The sequence below is a fragment of the Melopsittacus undulatus genome, chromosome 10 (assembly GCF_012275295.1).
Source record: "Melopsittacus undulatus isolate bMelUnd1 chromosome 10, bMelUnd1.mat.Z, whole genome shotgun sequence".
In the NCBI taxonomy this organism is placed as follows: domain Eukaryota; kingdom Metazoa; phylum Chordata; class Aves; order Psittaciformes; family Psittaculidae; genus Melopsittacus; species Melopsittacus undulatus.
The window spans coordinates 11,786,560-11,813,724 of record NC_047536.1 but is presented as its reverse complement, the minus strand read 5'-3'; the positions used below and the strand labels follow the sequence as shown (position 1 = coordinate 11,813,724).

Sequence of the window (27,165 nt, the reverse complement as noted above, 5' to 3'; positions counted from 1 at the left end):
TCCATGGATACTGAACCTGAAGCAGCACTGATACTCACAGGAAATGCAAGCTTAGTTTCACTACTTACATGCCCAGCATATAAACCATACTGTAGAAGGGGATGAAGTTCTTGTGGTGCACATGAAGAATTTGCTGGGGAAGACAGTCTGGGTTGTTCCTGCTTCATGTAAAGGCAAACCCACTCATGGGATTCCTTTTGCTCAGGGACCCAGATGTACTTGGCGGGTAATGCGGGAAGATGGGGAAGTCTGATGTGTACCAGTAGTGGTTTGGTTTATATACCAGGCATGACATGCTGTGGTATGGAATATCTCTTTGGCTAGTTTGGGTCAGGTGTCCTGTCTCTGCTTCCTCCCTGCTTCCTCTCCTCCCTGGCAGAGCACGAGACGCAGAAAGTCCTTGGTCAGACTAAACATTACTGAGCAGCAACTGGAAACATCAGTGTTATCAGCACTGTTCCCAGGCTGAAGTCAAAAACGCAGCGCTGCGCCAGCTACTAAGGAGAAAAATGACTGCTACTGCTGAACCCAGGACACAGAGAAAAGTAGTAAAATAAATAAAAGCCTACCGACACATTTCTGTTAGAAGAAAAAGGTTTCAATGAGCTGAATGAGCTCTGGGCTGTAAAGTGACTTAGGAAGATACATATAAATACACCAGTGCAGAAGACATCCTAATCATGGTATGGGTCCCTCATTGGCTGAAGCTTGTACATTACTGATACAATGCAGAAAAGTCATAAAAGCCAAACAAATATGTTTGCTGTGAATTTGCAAAGAAGCAGGTTGAAGTTGTTCTTCAAAGAATGATGTAGTGCTTTCTGGACTATTAGAATGTAGGAAAGATGATAGAAAGCATCTCTTATGAATAGGTATTTTTAAGCAAACTGTCACAGATAACTTGTATTCAGGAATCTTAAAAGAGCTGGCTAACCTATTTGCTGTTATGATGCATTCTAGAGCAAAATAGAGAAAAAGTGAACACGTAGGAAAACAGTGAGTCTATCAGTAAATGTTGTTATTAACTGGGGAATTTTAATCTGTCATATTGGCTGATGTCACTGCCACAGCAGTATTCATGTAGCTATATTATTAATAATGTCTTAAGTGCAGAAAAGAAATGCTGCTGAAAAAAGATTATCTATGAATCAGAAAACAGAAAATAACACCACTATTGCAATAGCAAATAAAAAAATTAGTATTGTAGATTTTTTTTCCCACTGTTCTGCAGACTTGAAGCAGAGTGGCATTTTTCCAGTGTCTTGACATGTATGGTTTATTCATGGAGCTTAATATCCCATTCTCCCTTCTCTTTCCCTCACCCCACAGCATTATTTGTGACCTTGGAATAGCATTCCTCTCACTAAAATGTGTTGGGAGCCAACAAGTACATTTGATGGTGATGGACTTTCAAGGAGACCCAGAGTATCACACGTGTTTATCTGTTAGGTAATCACAACCAAAATTACTAAACTCAGATAAAATTGAGACTGGGCCAGTGGTAAAGTCTTACATTCCTGTACTTTCACTAGGAGCACTAAGTGAAGTGTTAAAAATGTATTTAAATTCTGCCATTTTGGAAAGATGTATTTTTTTTAATACCAATCTATTGCAGCAGATGCTTTGGACATTCAGATATGCTTCCTAGGAAACAAAACAGGTATTCTTTTAATAGCTAGAGGCTCCACTAACTGCAAAAGCTTTCTTTCACAACTTCCAGTCTGACCACACCATCCCTAAAGCGAGCAAAGGGCTGGCTGGCTGAACTAAACAGATCTTGATTTTCAGTTGTAAAAATCTTAACTTTTTAATGTAGTTCCTACAGACTCGATGTTGTATTCAGAAACAACCAAACAAAAAAATGAAACCAAAAACAAAGAAACCAAAATCCACCAAAAAATACCAAAACACCACAGAACCTGAGTTTGGGAAACTAGATGTCTCTCAGTGCATGAATGACAACAGCAACTTTCAGTGTCTGGGTTGTAAGTCATCCAGTGCCTCTCCAGTACCTCACTGACGCCAGGAACATGTCCTGGCTTAACAGTGGATGGGACATGTTGCAAACAAGTCTAGAATATCAGGCCTAACATATGCAGGGTGCGTGAGTGACATTTTCTGGGAATCAGGCACTAACTGAAATAAAGTTCCTTCAGATCTTGACAGGGGGAAGGAGGGAAAAAAAGAAAGGAAAGGAGGATACAATGGCTTCTGCAATGTCAGTAAGATGCTGAAGAGTCAAAGCAAACTGGCTTTTGTAGAAAAAGACAAGTTCTGCTATTCTGCCCTAACAGGGCTCCAAGCTGTGACACACCAGTGGAAATCAAACTGCAATCATTATGTATGGAACTTCTCAAACCCTGAAGAAGATATTTATTTAAAAAAGGAAAAGCACCAAATCAGATTTTCAAAACAGAGCTTTGGCCTAGTTTACATTTGTAAACCAGTATGTTTTCCCTTCATAAGTACCAAAGAACAGATGTATTACTTAATGGCAGCTAATATACAGGTTTCAGGTAAGTGGGAGCTTTCTGTGGTTTTCCTGCAGGTGTTGTATGGCTACGACCTGTAATTGAATTTAGGGTGGAAATGCATCCGTGTGGGAGGCACTGTACAGTGTTACTGACAAGGCACGACCCTAAATATAGCAACTCGGTTAAAACAGTACGACAGAGGTTTAAATTTGCTCTAAAAGCGGGCAGAGAGCGCCCAGACATTGCTCTCAAGTTACATAAATCACAAAGGTGGCAGAGCCTGGTACTGCGATTCGAATAACCAGCTTCCCGCGGCAAACGGGGCTTGCCTGGCACCCGAGATGCGTACCCGACCGTGTGGCCTGGGGGCTGTGGGCAGCGCTGCTTGCCTCTGCTCGGACCCGGGCGATACCCTGCGCGACCGCCTGGGAGCTGGGCTGGCCGGGAGATCGCGCCGCACCCGGAGGAAAACTGCCTGTCGTTCACCGCTGCAGCGAACGGAGCACGGAGCCGGCCCACCGGCAAGCTCCGAGGCCGAGGCCGTGCCACACAGGGGCTTCAGGCCTGGGCCAACCGGATAGGCCCGGCTCGGAGCCCCCCGCACAGGGACACACTTGTGTTCCGCGGCGCTGCCGCAGCTCCTGCTGGGGCCACCTCCCACGGATCCCCGCGCAGTGCGGGGAACCCCTCGCCGCGCCGCCGCGCATGCGCACTGCAGCAGCACTGCGTCGCCGGTGCCGCCTGGCCCGGCGCCAGGGAGCCCCGCTCCGCGGCGTGCCGGCAGCTGGGCCGCCCGGGCGGGGCGGGGCGGTGGCCGTGTTCAGAGCGTATTTATAGCGTGGGAGATCCCTCTTGGCTAGGGCAGGTTCCCTGTGGCTTGGGACGGTGCGTGCGAGCTCGGGCACAGAGCCGGGGCTCACGGCCTCTTCGGGCACAGCCACCGGTGCCGTGCGGAGCCGGTGCTGCGAAAAGCCTGTGTCTGCGGGGAGGACAGGCAGAAGCTGCAGCTGCGTCAAGGGACAACCCCAGGGGCTAGAGAGCAGAGTCCAGAGCGCGGTCACCTTCTGAAATCAATGGCGGCCGCGGCCGTGCGATGCCCGGGCTCTGGTTTTAGCGGTGCCCCGTACTCTGCCACGTCAGGCAGGTGGGCAGGTGCTCAGAGCCTGGGTCTGCTTCGGCCTGGTGCTGCGGCGGAGTTCCTCCGCTTGCGGGGGGAGCGGGGGGAGCAGGGCACTCCCGGTAGGCCTCGGGAGTCCTAGAGACTCCCTTTTTCCGGAAGCAGGCAGCCCCCGGCCTGGGCCGGCTGCCAGCGCCTGGAAAACTCGTCCGCATCGAGGCTGCCGAACGCGCGGCCCCTCCTGGCGATGGGGGAGGCGATAGTGTGAGCCACGGCAGGTGGGGGGGGGGGGGAAGCGGGAGCCTTGCCCACGGCACCGCGGAGCCGGGGTCTGCCGGGCGCTGCCCGTGCACGTGCCCAGGCAGTTGCCTCGCTCTCGCGTCGGCCGGGGCGTCCGCGCGCTCTCGTGGCCCAGGGGTGGGCGCGCGTCCCGGCTGCGAGCCGGCTCCCGCTCCTGGGCTCTCCGCGCCGCCCCCCCCCAACAACCGGGACCGGAATAGCCATATAAGGATCGGGAAGCCTCCGCCGGAACCGGGACTTATAAGGTTGTTTCCTAATATGGAAAGTGCGGCGCAGGCTTCCGGCGGGCTGGCCGGGGCGGATGGGGACAGGGGACCCCGGTGCCCCGCGGCCGCCAGCTCTGCGATGGTGCTGGCCGCGGAGGAAAATAGGCCCGCAACGGGTACAGGGCTCCAGGGTCGGGCCGTGTGGGGCCCCCACGGTCCGGCTTTCCCCGGTACCAGGCACTGACAACAGGGGGGGGAGGGGGGTGTCTTCCAGACCGCATCCATATTAGGGTTTCCTGCCTTCCATATATGGCCATGTACGTCAGGGCCGAGGCGGGCTGCAGCCGGTGGAACCCAATATATAGAAGCGGCTCAGGGGCGGGCGGGGAGCCGAGTGCTTCTAGCGGGCAGAGCCGGGGAGAGCCCCGGGCGGGTGGGAGGGAGGGCGGGCGGGGAGCTGAGCACTTTCAGCGGGCAGCGCCGGGGCTACCGTGGCGCAGGGCACGCAGCAGGCGGCGGCCGCCTCGCCACAGCCTGCCCGTCCACCGGGCCCTCGGCGGCAGCGCCACCACACGTCAGAGTCCGAACCCGGCGCCCTCATGGCCACGGCCAAGGCAGAGATGCAGCTTCTGCCCCCATTGCAGATCTCCGACCCCTTCGGCGCCTTCCCGCACTCGCCCCCCGCCATGGACACTCACTATCCCAAGCTGGAGGAGATGATGCTGCTCAGCGGCGGGGGTCCGCAGTTCCTTGCTCCCCCCGGGGCGCCCGAGGGCGCGGGTTTCGGCGCCGCCGGCGAGCCCGGGGAGCAGCACTTCGAGCACCTCGCGGCAGGTAAGAGCGCTGGCATCGCCGGGGCGGGAGGGAAGTCCCTGGCCGCTGCGGGGGCAGGGCGCTGGCGGGGGCTCCACGCTGCATCGGCCCCCCCCTTCCTGGCGGCTGCGCGGGGGGATTCTCCGGTGTGCGTCAGTGGCTGGCTGCTGCTGGAGACCTGGCCGCGGCGCTGCAATATGTTACGCTCAGTCTTTAACGAGAAGCAAAGATCGGGGGCTGCGCTGTGTGGGGATGGCTCGCAAAGCACTGGCAGCAGCGGCAGTGGCTGCTGGAAGTAATCACTATTCCTCTCTTTTCAGACACTTTTCCCGAGATCTCCCTGAACGAGAAAACCCTGCCAGAAACCAGCTATCCCAACCAAACGACGAGACTGCCACCGATAACCTACACGGGGCGCTTCTCCCTAGAGCCAGCCCCCAACAGTAGCAACACCTTATGGCCAGAACCCCTCTTCAGCCTTGTCAGTGGGCTGGTGGGCATGGCTAACGCACCCCCCACCTCTACGCCTTCTTCATCATCACCATCCTCCTCACAGAGTCCCCCTCTGAGCTGCTCTGTCCAAGCTAGCGAGACCAGTCCAATTTATTCGGCTGCACCAACTTTTCCCAATTCCAGCGCTGACATTTTCCCTGAACCATCAACCCAGTCCTTTCCCAACCCCTCTGGAACCCCCATCCAGTATCCACCTCCAGCTTATCCGACTGCTAAAACCAACTTTCAGGTGCCAATGATCCCGGATTACATGTTCCCTCAGCAACAGGGTGAGCTTAGTCTTGTTCCGGCTGACCAGAAGCCCTTCACAGCCCTTGAGACCAGAGCACAGCAGCCCTCCCTCACACCGCTCTCCACTATTAAGGCATTCGCTACTCAGACCGGCTCCCAAGAGTTGAAGACCCTCAACACTAACTATCAGTCACAGCTGATCAAACCCAGCAGGATGAGGAAATACCCAAACCGTCCCAGCAAGACCCCTCCTCATGAGCGACCCTATGCCTGCCCAGTGGAATCCTGTGACCGGAGGTTCTCACGGTCTGATGAGTTAACACGGCACATCCGCATCCACACTGGACAGAAACCTTTCCAGTGCCGCATTTGCATGCGGAACTTCAGCAGGAGCGACCACTTGACTACACACATCCGCACACACACAGGAGAGAAGCCATTTGCCTGTGACATTTGTGGCAGAAAGTTTGCCAGAAGTGATGAGAGGAAGAGACACACTAAAATTCACCTTAGGCAAAAGGACAAGAAAGTAGAAAAGGCAGCTCCGGTCTCAACTGCTTCCCCAGTTTCTGCCTACTCATCCTCTGTGACTACATCTTACCCCTCCTCCATCGCCACCACTTACCCATCGCCAGTGCGCACAGTGTATTCCTCCCCTGCTCCCTCTTCTTATCCATCCCCTGCACACACCACATTCCCATCACCTTCTATAGCAACCACTTACCCTTCTGGCACTGCTGCTTTTCAGACCCAGGTGGCCACCTCCTTCTCATCTCCAGGGGTCACCAACAATTTCAGCTCACAGGTGACCTCAGCACTTTCAGACATGGCGTCAGCCTTTTCTCCAAGGACAATTGAGATTTGCTGAGATTACCTTCTGGAACAGGGGAATTCACCTTTTCCACTGGTATTATCAGACATGAAGTCTCCAACTACTCCCTCAACACCACACATTGCAAGGCTATTTAATTTTTTTTTAATTTCAGCTGCCTGAAACAATTGCCGTTTAAGTTTTCCACCTCTGTTGAATGACTTAATTTGCATGGACTGTGGATATAAGTTCAGTATCATTTTCCCTGTAAACAGTAGTCTTTTATTAGGAAGAAAGGACTTGATTAAGTATGTAGCTGTTGTAAATTGTACATGTGCCCTGGTTTGCTTTCCTTTAGGTACTATTGATGTGAAAAATCTTTGCTTATCCATAACATATTATTTGGAGTTCACAGGGCCATATTTTGTAAATGTTAATTCTATTTCAGTGACAATGCTGTAACAAGTTTCAAACTTCTTTGGGAACAGCACTTACTGTATTTGAGCATGTTAGAGTGATGCTATGTAAATATCTCCCAATGAGACACTCACATGTGGCAGAAGTTTTGTTTTTAAAATTACAAGTCTTGGTGCCTTTTTGTGAAGCCTTGCTGACGTCATGCATTTGTGTGAATGGATGCTTTGCATCTTGCCTTAAGGTGAAAGATATGTTACTCAAAGAATGTAAGAGAGAGCAGGGAATGGGTGGGGAGGGGAGCACCAGAAAGCCCTGGGGTCAGAATGTAAGCAAAAAAACCACCCCACACCTCTCAAAGTCTATTTTTGCTACAAAAAAAATGTAAATTTATATATATATATTCAGGAGTTGGAATGTTGTAGTTACCTACTGAGTAGGCAGCATTTTTTGTATGTTATGAACATGCAGTTCATTATTTTGTGGTTTATTTTTACTTTGTAATTGTGTTTGTTAAAATGAAAGTGATTGTTTGGCTTCTAAACACATTGAATGCGCTTTCTTGCCAATGGGATATTTGGTGTACAATACCCTTCAGAAAAAAAAATAAAATAAAATATCAAATCGTGTGGACTTAACATATTTTCTTTTAAGTTGCTACATAGGAAGACTGTGATGCAGCAGCCCTGACTCCTTGAGTAGCTGAGAGGTAACAAGTGCTGCTTGTCTCATGGGGAGACCTATAGAAAGAAAGGAGGGGAGACCAATCTAAGTTCTGTTGCTTACAAAGACATGGATGGAGCACACACCTCCTTGCATTAGGTGCACTGCCTGATCTTTTGAAGTGGGCACGATTCCTGTTTTCTGGCTTCTCAAGAAGCATGGGAGCTAATTTTAGGAAGAAAAACAATTCTCACAGTGCTGAAAATGAGGTTTGAAAATTAGAATCTCAACTGTGTGTCCATAGGTAGCCAGAAATCTTACTGGATGGCAAGATAATAAAGCAGTTTCTAGGCTGGAAATACAATAAGTTCAGTCCAAGTGGCTGGTTGATGGAAAGTAGCCCTGCTCAGCTGAGGACTATTGTAACTTCCTCCTTGAGACAACATAGGGTATATAAGAGCATGGGCCTGATAGCCTTTAATACAGATGTTTCAGCATTTAGAGGAATGTCGTTCCTTATGTGGTGGCTTGAAATACACTTCAGGAGTTATGTGACCCCTCTGCAAATCGAATTCAGAGGAGTTTGCATCCACGAGAACTGGTAGTGCAGGTACAGAGGAGGGTTCTGGTTTCAGTCCTTTCAGGTGGGCTTTCTACAAATCACTAATGGTTAGAGCTGTGAGGAGCTGAGATTCAGATACATACTCGTGAGCACGTGGCACAGTGAAATTGGCAAGCAGTCTCCGTCAGACACAGCATGCCCTATTGCTTGCCAAAATCAACCCCACTCACTCGGAAGGGCAACCTGCTAAAGCTTGTGGGCTAGACCCTCTTATTGGGGATGCAGCCCAACCCTGGCAAATGGCAACAATTCTGGAAGATACCCAAGAGCTAAACTGTTGGTAATTCCCAGTCTGTTGTCTCTCAGGTGGGACTGTCCTCAGTGGGTTGCAACAAGCTGTGGGGAAAGGCCTGTGCTGCTTTGTCTCTGTGCTGGTTTGTGCCTGCAGTGCTGGGTGTAGTCCACAAGCTGCTCACAGTGACTTGGCCCTGGCCCCACTGGGCTGTTTCAGAGGAAAGCACTAGCTCTTTTCAACCCAAGGGCTTCAGCCTCTGGCCAAGGCAGACTGACTGGGCAAGCCAAATATGTGGTTTGACACTGTCTGAGCCACATCATAAGCCACAGAAATCCACATATGGGAGACAAGACATTGAAGAAGGTCCTTCCAGTGTGATGCTTCAAAGAAAGAAGCAAATAACATTATGTAAAGCTAAACTTTACATTTTTTCCCCCCTGATCTCTGGTTCCCAAAGCCAGCAGCAAAATAAAACAATTGGAGACAGCCCAAGCCCATTCTGATCTGTGGGCACTGCTCTGTTTGGATGCTTAGAATAGAACACAACATATAGACTAAACTAGACCAGACTAGAATAGTTCAGTTGGATGGGACCTAGGGCCTAGAATGCTCATCTAATCCAACTGCCTGACAACTACAGGACTGATCAAAAGTTAAAGCACACTATTAAGGCCATTGTACAGATATCTCAAACACTGACAGGCATGGGGCATTGACCAACTCTCTAGGAAGCCTATTCCATTTGACCACCCTTTCAGTAAAGAAACATTTCCTAATTTCAAGCATGAGCATCCACTGATGCAGCTTTGAACCATTCCCATGTGTCCTAGGGATACCTCCCATGATACTAGGGAGAAGAGATCAGCCTTCCCTTCTCTCCTTCCTCCTCCTCAGGAAGCTGTAGATGTTGCTTTTTTCAACCTAGTTTCTGCTGACTCCTGGTCTAGCTTTCTGGAATTGTGGTTGTGCTAAAAACTGACCAAGTGGCCTCTCAAGCAATGCCTGAGGGTGCCTCAGGTTCTCCAGAGCACTTTGTACAGAAATGAGCAGTGATGGTAATTACCACACTTAGAGAAGCTGCAAAGAAGATAGAGGATAGGTGTTCTCTGGTGCATGTGTACAAAGTGGACCAAGTCAGGCAGTGTTGAAGGGCTATAAGGAATGAAGGCCAGAGAACCCTTTCTAGCAGCAGGATATGTCTCTGACGTCTGGTTAGGCATCTCTGCCCACAAGACTGGCCTGTGGATATCAAGGCAGCAGTGCAAAGGAGGTGACACGATCTGTGAAGCTTCTCTGGCTCAAAGAAATGCTGGTCTTACATGGCTGAGCAGTGCAAACCCGCAGTGTTCTGAGGGAAAGGCTCAGCGCTTGAGTACTGTAGCCTGTCTGTGATGGCCTGCAAGCTGCCAAATGACACTTCCCGTCAGCTGGGGGGGTCTGAATTGCATCTCACTGCAGGAAGCTCCCCCTACCCTGGGACCTCTAGTTTGGGAGGGGGGAAGGTAACATTGTTAAAACTGTTAATATGCCAACCAGGGCCACTTTAAGAAAGATACTCTTTGGTGTAACTTTCTAGAAAGCACGCATAATTTAAGCTTTGGCATTTGGTCTAAATTGCAATGAGTCATGCTTTGCATCTGATGTCCCTAACATAAACCAAAGAAAATGCACGGGGATTTTTGCTCCCACTTTTTTCATGACCTTCATCCAGTAAAAAAGCAGACTTCATGGTTCAGAAAACATCGACTGTACATTTTCTGCAAGACCTTTTCTCCTGCTGTTACTCTGAAAAAGAAAGGATTCCTTACTCTTAAAATGCTTGGTCCTAGTCTGACTGGGAGGGTAAGCTGGTCTCAAGGAGGCTGCTCCCAGGGAAACAGCAGGTGCTGCCACGGGCCGAGGACACCCCTCGCCATGTGCAGGTAAGGGCCCGAAGCCCCGCAGGGAGGGCGGTGGGGAGGAGGAGGCGCAGGCCTCCAGCTTTTCCAGCTGCAGGGAGCAGACCCATCCGCCCGCATCACACCTGAGATAGCCCCCATCTCCCACCCGGCTTCACCCCGGCCGCCTGCGGCACCCGCTGCTCTCGCGAGCCCTCCCGCCACCGCCGAGAGCGCGCCAGCGGGTGGGGACAAGGCCGAGCGGAAACGCCGCTCCCGCGGCGGCCGGAACTGAGCCGACCATATTTGGTGTTTCCTCCGCGCCTTTTATAGCACTTCCGAGGCCCAAAAAAGGCGTTTCCTGCTGACGCGGTGCCGGGGTTGAGCCACGGAGGCAGCCGGCTCCGCTCCCGGTGCCCTGGCGGTCCCCGGGGGCCTGTGCTCGGCGCTGGGCAGCCGCGGCCGGGGTCTGCCGCATGAGGGCTGGCGTGCCCGAGCACCGCGGAGGGCAGGCCGCCTGGCCTCCAGCACCTTCTCGCTGCTGGTTGCTGTTGCGGTCTCTTTAATAGAGATTGAGTCGCTGTGTCTACACGCCTACGAAATAGGTAGGACGGAGCTTAACCGCGGGAGTGCTGAAGAAGCCAGTGGCTTTGTCTACCCAGGCTTTTCCTCTGTGGAGCCTTTCCATAAGCGGCTGCTAACGTAGGGAAGCACCGGCAGTCCTTGCCGAGGTGTCTGTTTTGTGCTTCAATTACACTAGGAAGAAAAAAAAATCTTAATTTTTCTTTCTCTTTAGAAATAACATAAAAATTATCTCAGGCATACTTAAAGGGATCTGTGTCCCGTGTCGTATGCTATGTTGCACTGTGTCCTGTTGTGTTTTGGAAATGCCACTGGAGAATCCACATAAAACTAGTGAAATGCAGCTGTTAAACCTATTTCTCTTGCGACTGTGAATTGCAAGTAGGTTATGGGCCCTGGCTGACTGAAGACGTGAGACAAGAAGAGAGGGCCTTAGACAGAGATTTTGAAGCCAAGAGATATGTGATCATGGGCCTTTCTTTCCTCTGGGGCTTTTGCTGGTATATGTCTGGACCACAGGGTCTGATTTTGTGTATCTGAGCAAGACCTCAAGTAATCCCAAGAAAAATAACTTTGTAGACTCTAAAATGGTAGCTGGGAACTGAAGGTGATCAGAGCTGCAGTACATGTCCTTAGAAGCCCTGGCCCCAAGCACATCCTCCAAGTTGTTGAGTTTAACTGAGTGGAGTGGTTGAAGGCTGACTCTTGAAAAGTGTCTACTAAAGCAGACTATTAACTAAGGCTCGAGAATTTGCTGACTTTTTGGTGCAAATATCTGTGCCTTTCAAATTTTCTCTATTTGTGGCCCACAGGATTCTTGGGATTTATGAATGGAGATAATATATGTATGAAGAGGGCTTGACTATGTGACTCTTCAGCTAAGCATTCCATGTTTTTACCTGTGTGCATTATCTGAATGTAGTCCTAATAAGTAGTAGCAGTTAGATCTAGAAGGAAAGTTAAGTGTTTTAAAGTGCATGAAGACTCTAGGATGAAATATGAGCTATAGCCAAAGAACAAGAACTTAAGGTGTTCTGCTTTAATCAAAGTGTTTTTGTTTAAAAAAATCAAACCTTGACTGATAAGACTTTAATGATTTATGGTCTTGACTTGGTTAATGAAACTCTCTGCTTAAATAACAGAGGCTGATGCTTTTACAATGTGTCTAGCACTTTGCATGCTACAATTTCTTACCATTCTTTGGCACTACCATAATGAAAATGATGTATGGTTACACAGAAGTATTTTCAACATCATGTTTCACTTTCTTAACTACAAAAAGCATTATTAAAGCATGCTTCTTGGACTTCTTTTTTTTTTATAAGCATATGGACTTATATTTTTGTTTTGTGAGCTTTTCATACCACTATTTTGTATCTCCAAATGCAAATGATGATGCACAATGACACTCCCAGTAAAAATGACAATAGCTAAAAGTTCTGCTATCTGTGTCCTCGACAAGGTTGACCTAAGTAATATGACCTGAATTCTGTTATCCTGACTACTGTGATAATGGGCTTCCCCTGTAACAATAAAACTGTTGATTGCAAATAAATTTTCTAAAATCAGAATTGGAGGCACAGGGATAGAAAGTTTGACTAGATCTTTAAAAGGTGGTGAATACCTTCAGCCTTTTGCAAAGATGCAGTTTAAACTTAGGCAAACTGAGTTTGAGTTACATGTTTTCTGGCAGTGGCTACTCTTCAATCTGACAAGTTTAGTTAGGGATGGCTTTAGAAGCTCTTGAAAGCATGTTACATAACGCATATCTAGAATGTGTTTATGCCAACTGCTGCATTCCTTTGATTGTGCAGGTGGGGTAATCCTCGGGTTATTTGCATGAATGTGACCAGCTGTGTAAGAAGTCACTGAGCTGCTTAGTGCATTCCAGTGTGGGGTATGCTGTGGGCTGTGAGTATTAACTGGAACAATGCTTCCAGATGTGTCTGCATATGCAGCAATTCTAGTCACAGCAGCCTTGGGGAGCCCTCAAAGTACTGTAAATGTATCTTGCTAGGACTTAAAACATCAGTACAGAATTGTAATTAAGTCCTGGAAAATGAATGTTCTGGAGTGAATGAGTTTAATTTTACCACTTATGATAGTTTTAATGAAGTTTATCTTTGGAATACCTGAAAGAACACTCAAGTGTAAGGAAATGAAGGGATAGACTCAATAAGTAAATCTTATTATAAATTTCCTAGCACAAAATTTCAACAGTGATTCTCAGAAAACTGTTTAAAAGGTTTCTTCCTAATTAACTGGTGAACTGGCTGTAGAAATACTTTTACGTATAGCTGTAAATCTGACACAAAAGTTGCAGGAAATGTACAACAGCAGTATTTTTACCTGAAGATACTTGTGTTTAAAGGGCTTGGACATAATTCTTAACTTCCCTTTGTGTAAATAAGCTTGAGAATTATGAGAAACCCTGATGCATTCAAAAGAACTAGACAACATCTATGAAGAACTGAATTTAGTGGCAGAAGCTGTCCACGCATCTCAGGTTTTTTCTTAAGCAGTAGGGCCTGTTGTGAACAAAACCAGGCCAGCAGCATCAGAGGTGCAAGTGTGGTAGTACTATGCCAGAGATCTCTGGAGTCATAAAGTGAACACATCACGTTACTATTTTTTTTTAGTATCTTTTTTTTTTTTTTTTTAAAGAAGTACACCTACCTTAAAATTTAGTGATTAATAAGTAAGGAAACATTGATGACATTTGTTAAAGGAACTGGCATACTGAATCAACTGAAGATCAGTCTCTCATTCATCAGACAATCATCCATTGTCCAGGATAGAAGTGGAAAATTACTCTGGTGATTGTAACTTGTGGCTGACAGATTTAATGACCTAGAGCCTGTGTCTTTGCACATTTCATCTGACTTTGTCCAAGTGATTGTTTTAAGCTATACAAAGTTTTAGTATTCACAATATGATGAAAAAATGAATTTTAGCATATCTAGGTGGTGCATGAAGGTGTGTGTGTGTGTGTGTGTTTAAACTCGTTACTTTGTTTGATGACTCTTAAGACTTCTATTACAGAAGATGGTGAATAATATCACTTCTGTGATAGCTACAAAACTCTTTAACTCCTTTCCCAGTTTGCCCTCTTTCTGGTTGAAGCAGCCGAGTCTGTTTTGTGCAGCAGGTGATCTTTATCTCGTATCCTTTTTATATATTTATTTATATATTTAGATATTTAGTTTTCTCAGAGACCATCATGCAGAATCACAGAATAGTTAGGGTTGGAAAGGACCTTCAGATCATCCAGTTCCAACCCCCCTGCCATGGGCAGGGACACCTCACGCTAGACCGTGTCACTCAAGGCTCTGTCCATCCTGGCCCTGAACAGTGCCAAGGGTGTTCAAAATGATAATCCACATCCCCTGTGCCTTTTGGGGGTTTTTCTGCATTATCCACACTGAAGTTCATCTGCAGCTTTACTGTCTGTTCCCACAATATTGTTGGCGGCAGCAACTATCAGGACATTTTTTTAACTACACAGAAGGGCATTGTTAGAAATCTCTGCCACCTAACAGTTCATCTGACTTTTTCAAATCCTCCATAGGTATGGTTTCGAGGGCCAAACAGAAATCAATGCATGAGTCTGCTGGCAGTTTTTGCCTATGAACCGACCATTTATTCCAGTTCCTTCAGCCTTTTAATAAATTGCTTCTCTGGGGAGAACTGTTTCTGTTCTCCCATGCCTTTTGCGAGGGTCTATACTGGGTGGTTTCTGGAAATCAAAACAGAGTACATACATAAGATGAATTTCTCATGTCCATGTGCTCATTGATTATTCCAAATAATTTTGAAGGATTTGTCAGGCATGAATTTCCTTCATGAAAACTGCTGATGTTTTATCTAAATTTACTACTTACTCTTGTACCTGCTGATTCTTCTAGCTAGATTCTGCCAGTATGCTTCTACTGGCATGCCTGGAATGGACATAGGATTTATAAGCCTGAAGCTAGCTGAAACCTTTTAAAAAAAATCTTAGGTATGGTATCATCCAGTCTCCTGGTACCAAGGGAGAGCAGCACAGCTATTATGCTTGTTATTTCATTCTCAAGTTGAGCATCTGAAGGAATACCATCAACGTGGAAGGGAATAACAGCATGGGCTGATGACTTGTTATTCATTTTTATGGGTTAATCCCTTCTGTAATCTATCCTACAGACACTTTAGTTTAACATACCCTTAACACAACTCCTATAAAAGAAATGAAATGGCCTGCAGTGACAGGACAAGGGGGAATGGCTTTAACCTGCCAGAGGGGAGATTGAGATGAGCTCTTAGGCAGAAGTTCTTCCCTGGGAAAGTGGTGAGGTGCTGGCACAAGGTGATGACTGCCCCATCCCTGACAGTGTTCAAAGTCAGGTTGAATGGGCTTGGAGCAACCTGCTCTAGTGGAAGGTGCCCCTGTCCATGGCAAGGTTGGAGCTGGGTGGGCTTTAAGGTTTCTTCCAACCCAGACCAGTCTGGGATTCTAAATGGGCTGTTCTGGGGTGGGGAGGTGGCTCCTAAGTCTGCAAGTGCAGTTTTGTTAAATGTATATTATTATGGAACTATAACGTGTGGTGTGGAAGGTACCATCTTCTGTTGCAGGACATAGTAGGGGTTGGGATGAGCATGATCCCTGCTTTTGCACCTGAAGTTTCTTTGCATACCGAGCAAGTGGCTGGCGCATAAGGAGTTGCCTTTTTCAGGGTGCAGAATAGCTTTGCACCTTTTGAGAATGCTTGCAGGGCACTTCATTGTCCCTAGAGCCTTAGGGGACTAGAGAATGATGCTTATAGGTTACATCTGTATAGAATTCCTCTACTGTGTAGGCATGTAGCAGAACCTGGAGCGTATGTGATGAGAGAAGATGGTGTGTGTCTGTGGGAGGCAGGGTGCATGTGTGCGTCACCAGCAGTGTGGTACTGCTGCGTACTGCATGAACGAGTGAGGCTACGTGCCTGGAAAGCCTCATCTTGCAAGAGCTGTGAGACACCTCTGTATTGTCTTAGGTGGAGAACATCCAAGTGACCAGTGTTACAGAAGAGGCAAAGAGGAGAAAGAAGCTTCTGAACTGTCAACTTCTTCCGGCAGCGCCGCAGAACTGTGGTGAGTTGCAGGCCCCTGGTGCACTGTTGCCCCACTCTTCTGTGCCTGGGGCCCTCCCTGCCCATCCCCTGGGACTCTGTCTTTCCCACACTGTCATGATTTTTTCCTCCCCTGTACTTCTCCTGTCTATTCTTGTGTCTTGTTCCCTCTTCCCACCCTCTCCTGCCTTTTTGTATTTTTTTTCATCCTGTCTTTGTCCTGAGCCCATAGCTGTTTTTTTTCCATCTCTTTTTCTTCATCTGCATCTTTCTTCTTCTTCCTCCTCCTCCTCCTCCCCCTGCCCCCAATTTCAGTTTCTCTGGCCTATTCCCTGGCATTCTTTTCCTCTCTGTGCCTGTACGTTCTGCTCTGTGTCCCTGCCTTCCTCTCTCCCTCGCTCCTTCTCTCTCTATCCCCTCTATCTTGCTTCCTATCACTGTTTTTTATTTATTCTGTATCTCACTGTCCCTGACCGCCTTTGTGTTAATCTCTTATTCTCTCTGTCCCTCCCTGCTGTTCCCTGCCCCCTTTTTTTTCATCCTCCATCTCTCAGGAGGGCTCCTAATACCTTTCTCTCTTCATCTCCATCCTGCTGCCACCCTGATTTTTCTTTCTATGCCCTGCGTCCTGTCACTCTTTCTGTCTCTTTTCATCTGTCCCTTTTTCTTCCCCATACATGTCCAGATGCCTCTCCCTTTTTTTCTCTTGGCTGTCCTTTTGCTGTGCTTGCTCTTGCTATCCTTTCTTTCCATCCCATTCCTTCTTCTGTCCTTTATAACTTTATCCTCCTGTCCAGATAGCTGTGCCTTTTTTCTTTCTCTCTTCCCTCATATTTTTTCATTCTCCATCTCTCCCACTGCTCGTCACAGTTGCTTTTTTTTTTTTCTCCAATACTTTCCTGGTCTTTGTCGCCTTTTTCTCTCTGTCATCCTATTGCTCCCTGTGTATATTTGTTTTTAATTCCCCCATCTTTGTCCTGCAGTCCATCGCTATTCTTTCTCTTCCATCTCTTTGTCCTGCTCCCAGACCTTGTTTCTCTTTCCCTTTGTTCTGCCTCCCATCCTATTTTCCTGTCTTGTTCTGTGTCTCTCTCATGCTCCCTGTCCCTACAACACTCTCTATGTCCTTATCTTCCCCCTCTTTTCCTGTTCTGTTTCCTCTGTTTCTTTTTTTTTTTCCTTGGTTTCTCTGTCACTCTGTCCTGCTCCCCGTCACTGTTTTTATTGAGTCCATCTCTGTCCTGTAGTCACGGGCTTTTCTTGTACTTCTCTGCCTATCCATCCTGATGCCCATCCTAGGCTTTTCGCCCTAAATCTCTGTCCTGCTCCCTGTCATCTTATTTTTGCCTTTCACTTTGTCCTGCCTTCCTGTCCCTTTCCCCTCTCTGTATCACCTTGTATAGCTCCCTGTCCATGTCTTTGTCTGACAATATGTCCTGCTCCTTGTATCCATTCTTGTCCCCTCTGCATCCCACCCTTCTTCCTGTCTCTCTTCTCTTTTGATCCTTCTGTCCCAGTGCTGCTTCTCTCTCCACCTCTGTACTGCTCTCTGCCCCTTCTTTCCTCTCACTGTCCCTCTGTCCTGCTTCCTGTCCTCATTTCTTCTGTTTTTACTTTTCTGTCCCGCTGTCTGTCCTCTTGTTCCTTGTTATACCTCCCTGTCCAGCTGACTCTTCCTTTCTCTTCTTGTATGTCCTACTCCCTGGTCCTTTTTTCTCTTCCTCCATCTTTCTGTAGCCCATTGCTAGGTTTCTTTTTTTTTCTTTTTATTCTCTTTCCACAGATCTGACTCTTTTATTTGTTTCTCAGTCCTTTTATCCTGTTCCATGTCCCTTTTCTCTCTCTGTCTGTATGTCCTGTACACAGTCCTTATCTCTCCTTTCTTCTCTGCTTTCCCCCCCACCTCTCTATGCCCTTGTCCTGATCACTGACCATATGATTTCTTGCTCTGTCTCTCTGCAGATCGTCTTGTCTCTGTTCGTGATTCCTGACCTGTCTTTCTCCCTCTGCTCCTCAGTCTTCTCCCTTGTCTTATTTTTCTTTTTCTAGTTGTTTGTCCTGCTGCCCACTACTGTATTAAATAGAGCAGCTGGCAAATGGAAGATCCCGGAGTGCCAGGCCCTCTATCTGTGCATCCTGCTGCTTAAATAGCATTGGTCAATTGCAGGTCTAGCAGAAGGGCTGTCATTGCCTACTCTTCAATATTGCTGTAGTCATGCTGCAATACGTAGATCTAACAGATAGGTTCAAGAATGTAAGAATGCCCATGCCCTGTAGGGACTATGAATGCTGACTCTTTTCTCTGCCTGCCTCTTTCCCATGCATGCAATGGAGCTGATTTATTTTTCTCCTGCATTCTGGATCTAAATGTTTCAGAACCTGTTGCTGCAGTGGGTTTGCAATTTGTGTTGCTGCTTTTTCATAGAGTTCAAGTTAGGAGTCGCTTCTGCTATGGCCAAGGATGAATATATGTTTTTTTTGGCTTAAAACTTCAGAAACCATGTTTGCTGAACATTGATGTCGGTGCTCGCAGGGATGCCCAGTGGCTCCTTGTTGAAAAAGCAGGTGCATGTGCGCAGGCATAGGGTTGCACTTTGGATCCCAGAGCTTTACGTATTTTTGCAGTTGGGAGATGAAATAGAGCGTGTATCTGTTAAATCTTAGGATGGTCAAAAGCTGTGCCTGGAAAAATAAAAGCAATTTCTTTTTTGCAAGGAGGCAGTTGACAAGGACAGACGTGTTGCTATTCACTTTAACCCAAAATAAAAATACTTAACTTGTGGCAAATAGAGTGAGGAAGTCCTGGCTGTGCATAGGCTCGAGAAAAAGCATGTGGGTATCTGTGTCCCTCACCTGCGTGCTTCTATCAGAGCTGTTCTACTGAAACTCAAAGCTGCCAATGAGTTAGGGGCAGGGTTGTCTAAACAATGCAAAAGCTCTAGTGGTCTCTAGCACCAGCTGTACCATAAGATAATGCAAAATACTTTTATATGGCATTTATTTTTATATATATTTTTATACAGTTTATATTTATATATGATTTTATATATTTTAAAATATTTTTAGATATAGTATTCATTTTTTGCTAGCATATAGTAGTATTTATTTTTACAAGTATTTATTTATTTTTTCACTGTTATTTATAATACTCATCTTGGTTGTAGTCTTCACAAAGCTGCACCAACAGGGAAGCTTTAGATTCCTATCCAACTTGATGTTAAGGGTCAGGAATCCTGCCTGATCTCTCAGCAGGATGTCAGCTGCCACCATTTCACTGCAGTCACCCTTTGTTCCACCAGGAAAGGACAAGGGAGAGGAATGAATCCTTAGAGGTCTGCAAGCACAAGGCAATGTTGATGGTGCATGTCTGGATTTTTCTGAAGGTATGTGTAGTATGGACTTTAAGGTTGACATCAAGACTGTGCCAACTTGCCTTCTCTATTTTTTCTATGAAATATTTTATCACAAATATTAAAAATAAGGTCTGTTGTGGAGCACGTGATGCTATGTGAAGCTTACTCCCCTCCGTTTATTGTCACCTATTTTGTGACTAGCTGAAACTGGGATTGCAGGCCAGGAGGTAGGTACAGAATTCTAAAATAAAGAATCAGAGCATTGGAGTGATTGTTTTAAGGGAGTGCCTTGGGAAGACAGAGGAACTGAGCTGCTCACTCCACACACTGGCAGAAGAGCCCATCTCACCTGCCATGAGCTGCATGATGACAGTGAAGTGCAACTGCAACACTCGCTGGCAGGAGCGGCAGGGGGGTGCAGAGTTCCACAACGTCAGGGAGCAGAGATGGACACCCCAGCTGTCTATGGTCAGCCACTGAGCAGCATCTTGTACGCAAAAGTGCCTCTCTGTTTTTGCCACTTGGGGAGCTTGGTTGGAACAGCCCCAACTTTGTCCTGTCATCAGAGGCAAAGGCCTGGAATGGCTTTTGTTACGGAGGCAGCCACTGGAAGAGCCGGGGCTGCCCGTGGGAAAGGGGCAGGGAAGCATTAGCTCTGATCCCCCAGTCAGTAGTTGCTGTCCCCTGGAGATGTAAACTGGGCTGGAGAGCGGCCGATGCTTACCCCTCTGCCTCTGTGATACCGAGAGGATGCTGCCATCCTGTGGCCAGAACCCGGTACTGCAGGTCTGGGTGGTGTGCTGGGCTCCTCGCTGGTGTCACGTGCTGCCAGAATTCAGTACTGCAGCTCGGAGTCCGCGCATGCGCGGTGGCGCTGCTATTCGCCGGCAGGAGCAACTGGGTCCTGCGGGCCGGTGCCGCGTACTCGCTGCTGCTTCCCACTAAGGAAGCGCTGATGGAGCTCCACGTTTGCGGTGCCGGTGGGCTCGTAGGCGATGCCGTCCTGTGGCCGCAGTCCGGTGTTCGCGCGCTGGTTTTTGTCCCTCCGGCGCACCGTCGGTGGCCAGTGCACGCACGGTGACCGGGAGTAGGATGGCGGCGCGCAGGGGCAGGTGAGGGCTGAGGCTCCCCGGGGGTGGGGGGACGGGAAGCTTCAAGCCACCCCGTGAGGCGGCTTCTGCTCTGATAGAGGCCGGGTGGGTCAGGACAGCCCCCAGGAGTTCCCCGAGAGCTGATGGAGGGTGAAGGAGGCTGACATCCCCCAGGGTGCATACGCCGGGCGCCTCCTCCGCTCGCCATAGCTCCCCCTGAGCCTGCCTTCGTCCTGCTCACCCCCTGCAGCAGCCTCCAGTTCCGTCACCCCCCGGAGCCTTTCTTATAGCCCCAGATCTCCCCCAAGCCCTGCGGTGATGGCGGCGATCCAGACCTCGAATGTGCTGTCAGAAGCCCCAGTGGGAGGAACGTCTCCAGCCAAGAGTGATCTACAGTAATAATAGGCACTGCTTCTTCTTTCCCTCTCCCAGGGGCCATGCTGAGGATGTGGGTGTTGATTCTGCCCCAGGGTGTTGTTTACTCTTCCCACCTCAGGCTTGCATGGGTTGTCTCTGTCTCGCCTCGCTCTCCTCACAGTATGGAGGCCAGGAAAGAGTGCTCACTGGCTGTGAACAAGAGCTGTCAGGGCTGAAGCTGGAGAGGCAAAAAAAAAAGGTAAACAAATTGAATGCCATCAGTCCGGCAGCACTCTGTTGCTGCAGGCAAGAGATGATCTGTGTCTTTGCATGCCAAAGGATCCCTCTTTGTGGTTCAGAGTAGGCCAGAGGGCCAAAGTGTACCAAGGGGTGTGTATATCTTACCTACAGCATGGTACAGCCATGCAGAACACATTCAAGCAAGGCTACGTGTCTAAGAAGCCTCATCTTGCAAGAGCTGTGAGACACTTGGGTATTCTCTCAGGTGGAAGACAGTCCAGTGACATGAGCCATAGAAGAGGAAGGGAGGTGACAAGGAGAAGGAAGTATCTATCTGAACTGTCCAATTCTTCTGGCAGCGGCAAGAGCTATGGTGAGTCCCAAGCCATTGGACCCTGTTGCTTCTTGTGTGTCCTTGTCCCTCCCTGTCTGTTCCCTGGGTGTCTCTCTTTACTGTGCTGCTGTGATTTTTTTTTTTGGTCCCCTGTCCTTGTCCTCCTCTCTCTTGTCTGCTCCCTCTCCCTCTTCTTTTTTCTTTTTTTTCCATCTGTCATGGTGTAAGCCCAGCCTGTAACTCAGAGCCATGCAGAAGCTCGCTCACTCCCCCACTTCCTTTCCCTCTGCCTCTTGTTGGGACGGGGAGGAGAATGGAAGGAATGTAAACCCCATGGGTTGAGATAAGAACAGTCCAGTAACTAAGGTATAATACAAAACTGCTACTACTAATGATAAGGGAAATAACAAGGGGAGAGAATATAAAACTAAAAAAGTAAGGGAAAAAAACCAGTAAACACAAGTGATGCACAATATAATTGCTCAGCACCCACCAACCAATACCCAGCCGGACCCGAGCAGCAATCTGGGCCTTCTGGGTGACTCCACCCAGTTTATATAGTGGGCATGATGTGCTGTGGTATGGAATACCCCTTTGGCTAGTTTATGTCAGGTGTCCTGTCTCTGCTTCCTTCTGGCTTCTTGTGCCACTGCTCACTGGCAGTATCCTTGATCAGAGAAGGCACTACTTAGCAGCAACACTGGTGTGTTCTCAGAGTTGTTCCCAGACTAAAGCTGAAACACAGCACTGCACCAGCTATTAGGAAGGAGAAAAAAAAACCTGCTGAACTCAGGATACCATTGTCTGTCCTGCAGTCCATCTGTTTTTTCTTTTTCCATTCCTTGCCCTGATACACCTCCATCTCTTTTTTTGTGTTTTGTTTTGTCTCACTCTGCCCTGCTCCCTGTCACTGTGTTTTGTCAATCCATGTCTGTCCTGCAGCCAGGACTCTTTTTGTTCTTCTCCATGTATCTCTCCTGATGGCCATCATAGGCCTCCTGCCCCATCTCTGTCCTCTGAGTTCTCCCACTCAGAGGGAGTGTCTTCCTCTCTTTACTCCAATCTTTATTTTTCTCTCTGTATACCTCTTCTCCTTATGCTTTTTTTCTCTATCTCTGTCCTGCTCCCTGCCCCTTTTTTCCCTTTGTTCTCCATTTGTCCTGCTTCCTGTTCCTGATTATTCTGCCTTTATTACTCCATTCTGCTGCCTGTCCTATTATTCCTCCCCCCTTCGCCCTTTCTTGGCTGTTGTGATTTAAACCCAGCACTGGGCTAAAGAGGGCTGGTCTGGGCAGGGGTAAAATGGCCTGGAGTGTTCTGAGCTGCGCTGGAGTAAGGTAAACTGGGCTGGGCTCCACTGGGCTAAACTGGGCTGGACTGGATTAAATTGGGCTGGAGTGGACTAAAGTGGGCTGGGCTAAGCTAAAGTGGGCTGGCCATGGCTCCTTTGGTCTGAAGTGGGCTGGAGCTGTCTGAGCCTGGCTGGACAAGTCTAAAATGAGCTGAACTGGGCTAAACTTGTATGGAGTTGGCTAAATGGACTGTCCTTAAGTGGGGTAAACTAGGCTGAGCTGGGCTAATCTGTGCTAAAGTGATGTGGGCTGGGCTGGACTGGGCTAAACTGGGTTGAAATGTTCTTGTCTGGGCTTAGTTGGGCTGTACTGGGCTAAAGTGGTCTGGAGAGGTCTGAAGTGGACTAAAATGTGCTGGACTGGGCTAAACTGTTCTTGGGTGGGCTTAATTGCCCTGGACTGAGCTAAAGTGAGCTGGACTGGTCTGAATTGAGCCAACGTAGACTTAACTGGGGTAAACGATGCTGGGCTGGGTTAAACTGGGCTTAACAAGTCTAAATGGTGCCGAAGTGGGCCAAAGTGGTCTAAACTCCCCTGAACTGGGCCACACCGGGCTAAGCTGTGCTAAACTGGGCTGGAGTGGCTGAACTGGGCTGAAGTGGTTTGTCCAACCTCACTGGTTTGGACAGATCTGATCTTGTCCAAATGAGGCTGGACTGGGCTGAATTGGAGTAAATTTGGCTGGGCTGGGCTGAAGTGAGCTAAACTGGGCTTGAATTATATGATCAGGTCTTGGCTGGGCTGAGCTAAACTGGGCTGAATTGGCTAAACTGGGCCTACTTGGGCTCATCTTGTCTAGGCTGAGCTGGAGTGGGCTGGGCTGTGAGCTGGAGTGGGCTGGGCTGTAAACTGGACTGAACTGGGTTAAATTGGGCTGGGATAAGCTGGACTGGGCTAAACTGGGCTGGACTGAGCTGGCCTAAACTGTGCTACATTGGGCTGGGAAGGGCTAAATTGGTCTGGGCTGGGCTGTGTTGGGCTAAACTTGGCTGGACTGGACTAAATTGGGCTTAACAGTGCTAAACTGGTCTGGACATATGTGAATTTGGCTAAACTAGGCTGAACAGGTCTAAAGTGTGCTGTTATGTGCTGAAGTGAGCTCAGCAGGGCTCAGGTGTGCTGGACTGGTGTGAATTGGGCTAAAGCCTGCTGAAGTGTGTTAAATTGGTCTGGCCAGGTCTGAACTGGGCTGGGCTGGGCTAAGTTGGTCTGGACAGGTCTAAACTGGGCTGAATTGGTCTAAAGTGGGCTGGGCTGGGCTAAAGTGGAATGGACTTTGCTAAAGTTGGCTGCGCTGGGCTAAAATGGGCTAAATGGGTGGGGTGAGCTGGAATGGGCTGGACAGGGCTAAAGTGGGCTGGACTGAAATGGGGTGAAGTGTCTGAGGTGGGATAAAGTGGGCTGGACTGGTGTGCACTGGGTTAAACTGGGCTGGGCTAAACTGGAGTATACTGGGCTAAAGTGGTCCAAACTGTGCTGTGTTGGGCTATATTGGTCTGAACTGGGCTAAACTGTGCTAAACCCGCCTTAACTGGGCTGAACTGGTCTAAACTGTTCTGAACTGAGGTAGGCCTCTCTGAACTGGGCTAAACTGGGCTAGAGTGGTCTGAACTGGGCTAAACTGGTTTGGGGTAGGCTAAACTGGTCTGAACTGTGCTAAACGGTGCTGTACTTGGCTGGGCTAAACTGCGTTTTCCCAGATGATTTTCCCAGATGGCCAGAGTTATGTGCTTCATGAGTTATGTGCTGAGTTATGTATTTCTTAAGTTTGGGCACCGAAAGTAAGTGATTACATCGATTAGATGCTGTAGTTGTGAGAGCTAATGCTTAGCTCTGAGAAGTGTGAACTGTGCCCAGACACAGTTAAGTGAGAAGGGCTTAAATGGCAGTGAAATTTAGTAAGAATCCAGCTGTGCTGATAGTTGGCACCAGATGTAGCAACCTGAACTATCTAATCACGGTGTGCTTAGTCCGCATTCACTTGTACTGATCTTGCTTTTCTATAGACGTGATGTTATAGCTGACTAGTCTCGCAGTAATGCGTGTTTGGGTATTGCTTACCTGATGTGCTGAGGGCAAAACACTTCACTTGTCAAGGTTAAAAACAACCCCAGCCTTGTCTTTGCACTCTTCAGAAACACTCATTTGATCTTGATTGTTTTTTAACAGGCATGTGGCATTGTTATGACCATCTTGAAGGAATACCTGGATCTGACCTCACTGTTTCTGATACTGGATTTCAGAGAGACTTCAGAATGTACCTGCAGCTGAGACAGACATGGTTAGCATTTAGTAAGTGCCCTTTAAACTTGGTATCTGTTAATAGATATTCAGGAGATTCAGTTGCTGTCTTGCTACAGTTTCTGCCTTGGTAAATCTCCTTCTCTACATATGGTGCTCATAGAAGGAAGCAGAATTCTCATTATTCTTTTTCTGCAGGGCTACTAGTGTATGTGTAAAGGGCCATAATGCAGTCACAGTAGTGATGAGAGTGAAAAATGCTTGTGTTACTAGCCATCTACTTGCCTTGTGTTCAGCTTTCACAATGGGGAAGCAGAAGGCAATAATTATGTCCTGATGAAGATAAGGAGAGTAATTTTTCTCTTTCAGTCTGTGTTTGCCTCCTCCTCGAGGGCCCAGAACTGAGATGAAAAACTCTGTGCCTCTTTTGTAGACCTGTTTACAATCAGGTCACTGAATCTTCTTGAATGCTGACCCGAGGCTGTGGAAGGAACCGTCACGTGACGCCACGCAGAAACCAGGTACCTGATGCTCCTCTGCCTCCCTCCAGCCCTAGCAGAACCCTGAGTAGCAGTTCACAGAGAGCAAGAGAGAATGAACCCCAGTGGTATTAGCTGTAGGTTTAGGGCTACAGAATCAGCAGTGGGTGTCAGCAGAGGCAGGACCTGTGGGGGCTGTGCAACCACGCATCCTGGCCAGGAGGACCAGGGCCAGCCTGTGGGGCTGCAGAATGGGTGCAGGCTACATGTACAGGGCTGGTGCCCAGCACCACCAGCTCGCTGGTACTTAAGAGTTTCTCTGGCACCTCCTCCTCCTGCGTAGGAGATTTTATTCTCTTTTGGTCTTCAGTGTCGATCTGCTGGCTAAAGAAATGGTGGCAGAACTTCCCACTGAGGTCTAGCACCTCATCACTCAGCACTTCCTAAACGGGTATGTTTGGTGGCTAGCAGTGGTGCTCAGCAGCTGTGCTGAAACCTAAGCTAATCAAGGTGAAAGATGTGATACCTGGTATTAGACCATCCTGTGCAGGGCCCTCCAGCTGAGTGACAAGAAAGCCTCGCTTCTTGTACCCTGCATTAACAGAAACGGAGGTGGTAAGAGAGAGCTCTAGGCCCTGAAGGGCTCAGTGGTGGGCTATATAATTGGTGTTGATGATCAGCGTGCAACACAGCTGGTGGGGAATTGTCTCACTGCCTGTTCACTCTTAGTACCTGTTCAGCTGAAACACTTCATTGCAGTGATGCTAGTGGCAGTTGGCTGCTCATAAAACAAGAGGATGGGTGTTCTCCTGGCTTTGTGAGCTGTGAGAGGAAAGCAGCTGCTGGCTAGAGCTGGATGGTGAGAGCATGGTGTGGTAAGTGAAGGAGAGCAGGATGCAGACAGGTCCCAGGTGTCCCTGTCTCAGGAGGCACTCAGTGGCATCGGGCAGAGGAAGTGCTGCAGCACAGATGGCCAGGAAGGCCGTGTGAAGGAGAGGACCCGAGTGTGACCAACCAGCCCGTTCTGTATCCAGCGAGTGGTCCATCTGTCAGATCCATGCCTCTCCAGTCTAGCTGTTGTGTGGGACAGTGTGAGGTACAATGTGTGTGGGACAAGTGCGGGTGGGTGACATCAGTTGCTCTTTCCGTACCCAGCTATGCTGTAGCCATTGTTATTGGTGTGATCAGGGAGTAAGGTGGGAGCTACATCCAATGTCTCTGCACCACACACCAATCAGCCCCTCAGATGTCATCTGGCAGTTGTGAGGTGCTGTGGTGGAGGAGGGCAGGAAGCGTATTTATGTGAAACACTGCAGCAGCTGTTTGGGTTGCAGCAGGGAAGAGGGATGGGAGGGTCACTGTTGGTGTTTGAGGCCAGAAGAGACATGGGAGGAGAGCCCCAAAGAAAAGCTGTGGGAGCTGCTTGCCTGTGGTAGGTGCAACTGTGTTTCCCGAACAGAGGCTGATGCTGTGAGTTACTTCTGACTGACAGCCCAAGGCCATCATCCTGCCTTGCTCACAGAGTGGTGAGGTTGGAAGGGACTTCCTGATGTTTACTCCAAGCCCTTGCTCAGCCTCTGGTGCCTTGTCCACTCTGAACATCTCCAAGGAGATCTCTACAGGTTCTCTGGGCAGCCTGTTCCAGTGACCACCTTGAGAGTAAACCTTTTCTCTTAATGTTTAAATGGACTTTCCTGTCCCGTGTTTTGTTTTGTGCCCATTGCCTCTGACTGTGGTTTTAGTTATGGTGTGAAACGGGGAACAGCTACATGG

The 27,165-nt window shown here is 48.5% G+C and overlaps 1 protein-coding gene and 1 long non-coding RNA gene across 6 annotated transcripts; both read left to right on the top strand.

The window, feature by feature from the left end:
* The first annotated feature begins 4,485 nt into the window (after nucleotides 1-4,485).
* Nucleotides 4,486-7,517, top strand: EGR1 (early growth response 1). Its single transcript, XM_034067061.1, has 2 exons — nucleotides 4,486-4,931; nucleotides 5,231-7,517. The coding sequence occupies exons 1-2, from the start codon at nucleotides 4,697-4,699 to the stop codon at nucleotides 6,520-6,522; spliced, it is 1,527 nt and encodes a 508-aa protein (XP_033922952.1). The 5' UTR covers nucleotides 4,486-4,696; the 3' UTR covers nucleotides 6,523-7,517.
* Nucleotides 7,518-10,676: 3,159 nt separating this feature from the next.
* LOC115946229 (uncharacterized) lies at nucleotides 10,677-27,081 on the top strand. 5 transcript variants are annotated; one of them, XR_004550094.1, is made up of 7 exons: nucleotides 10,677-10,881; nucleotides 15,871-15,967; nucleotides 19,110-20,410; nucleotides 20,822-21,005; nucleotides 21,252-21,359; nucleotides 24,842-24,964; nucleotides 25,283-27,081. It is a non-coding gene; the product is annotated as an uncharacterized lncRNA (long non-coding RNA). The 5 variants fall into 5 exon arrangements; XR_004550093.1 differs by adding an exon at nucleotides 12,673-12,769 and having other exon boundaries at nucleotides 20,822-21,359; XR_004550092.1 differs by having other exon boundaries at nucleotides 19,110-19,328; nucleotides 20,822-21,359.
* Nucleotides 27,082-27,165: the final 84 nt, after the last annotated feature.

Bases quoted from the DNA above. Each gene is read 5' to 3' on its own strand.
- EGR1 (XM_034067061.1), top strand. From the start codon at position 4,697: ATGGCCACGGCCAAGGCAGAGATGCAGCTTCTGCCCCCATTGCAGATC. The intron at 4,932-5,230 runs GTAAGAGCGCTG...CTCTCTTTTCAG, and splicing joins CTTCGAGCACCTCGCGGCAG to ACACTTTTCCCGAGATCTCC.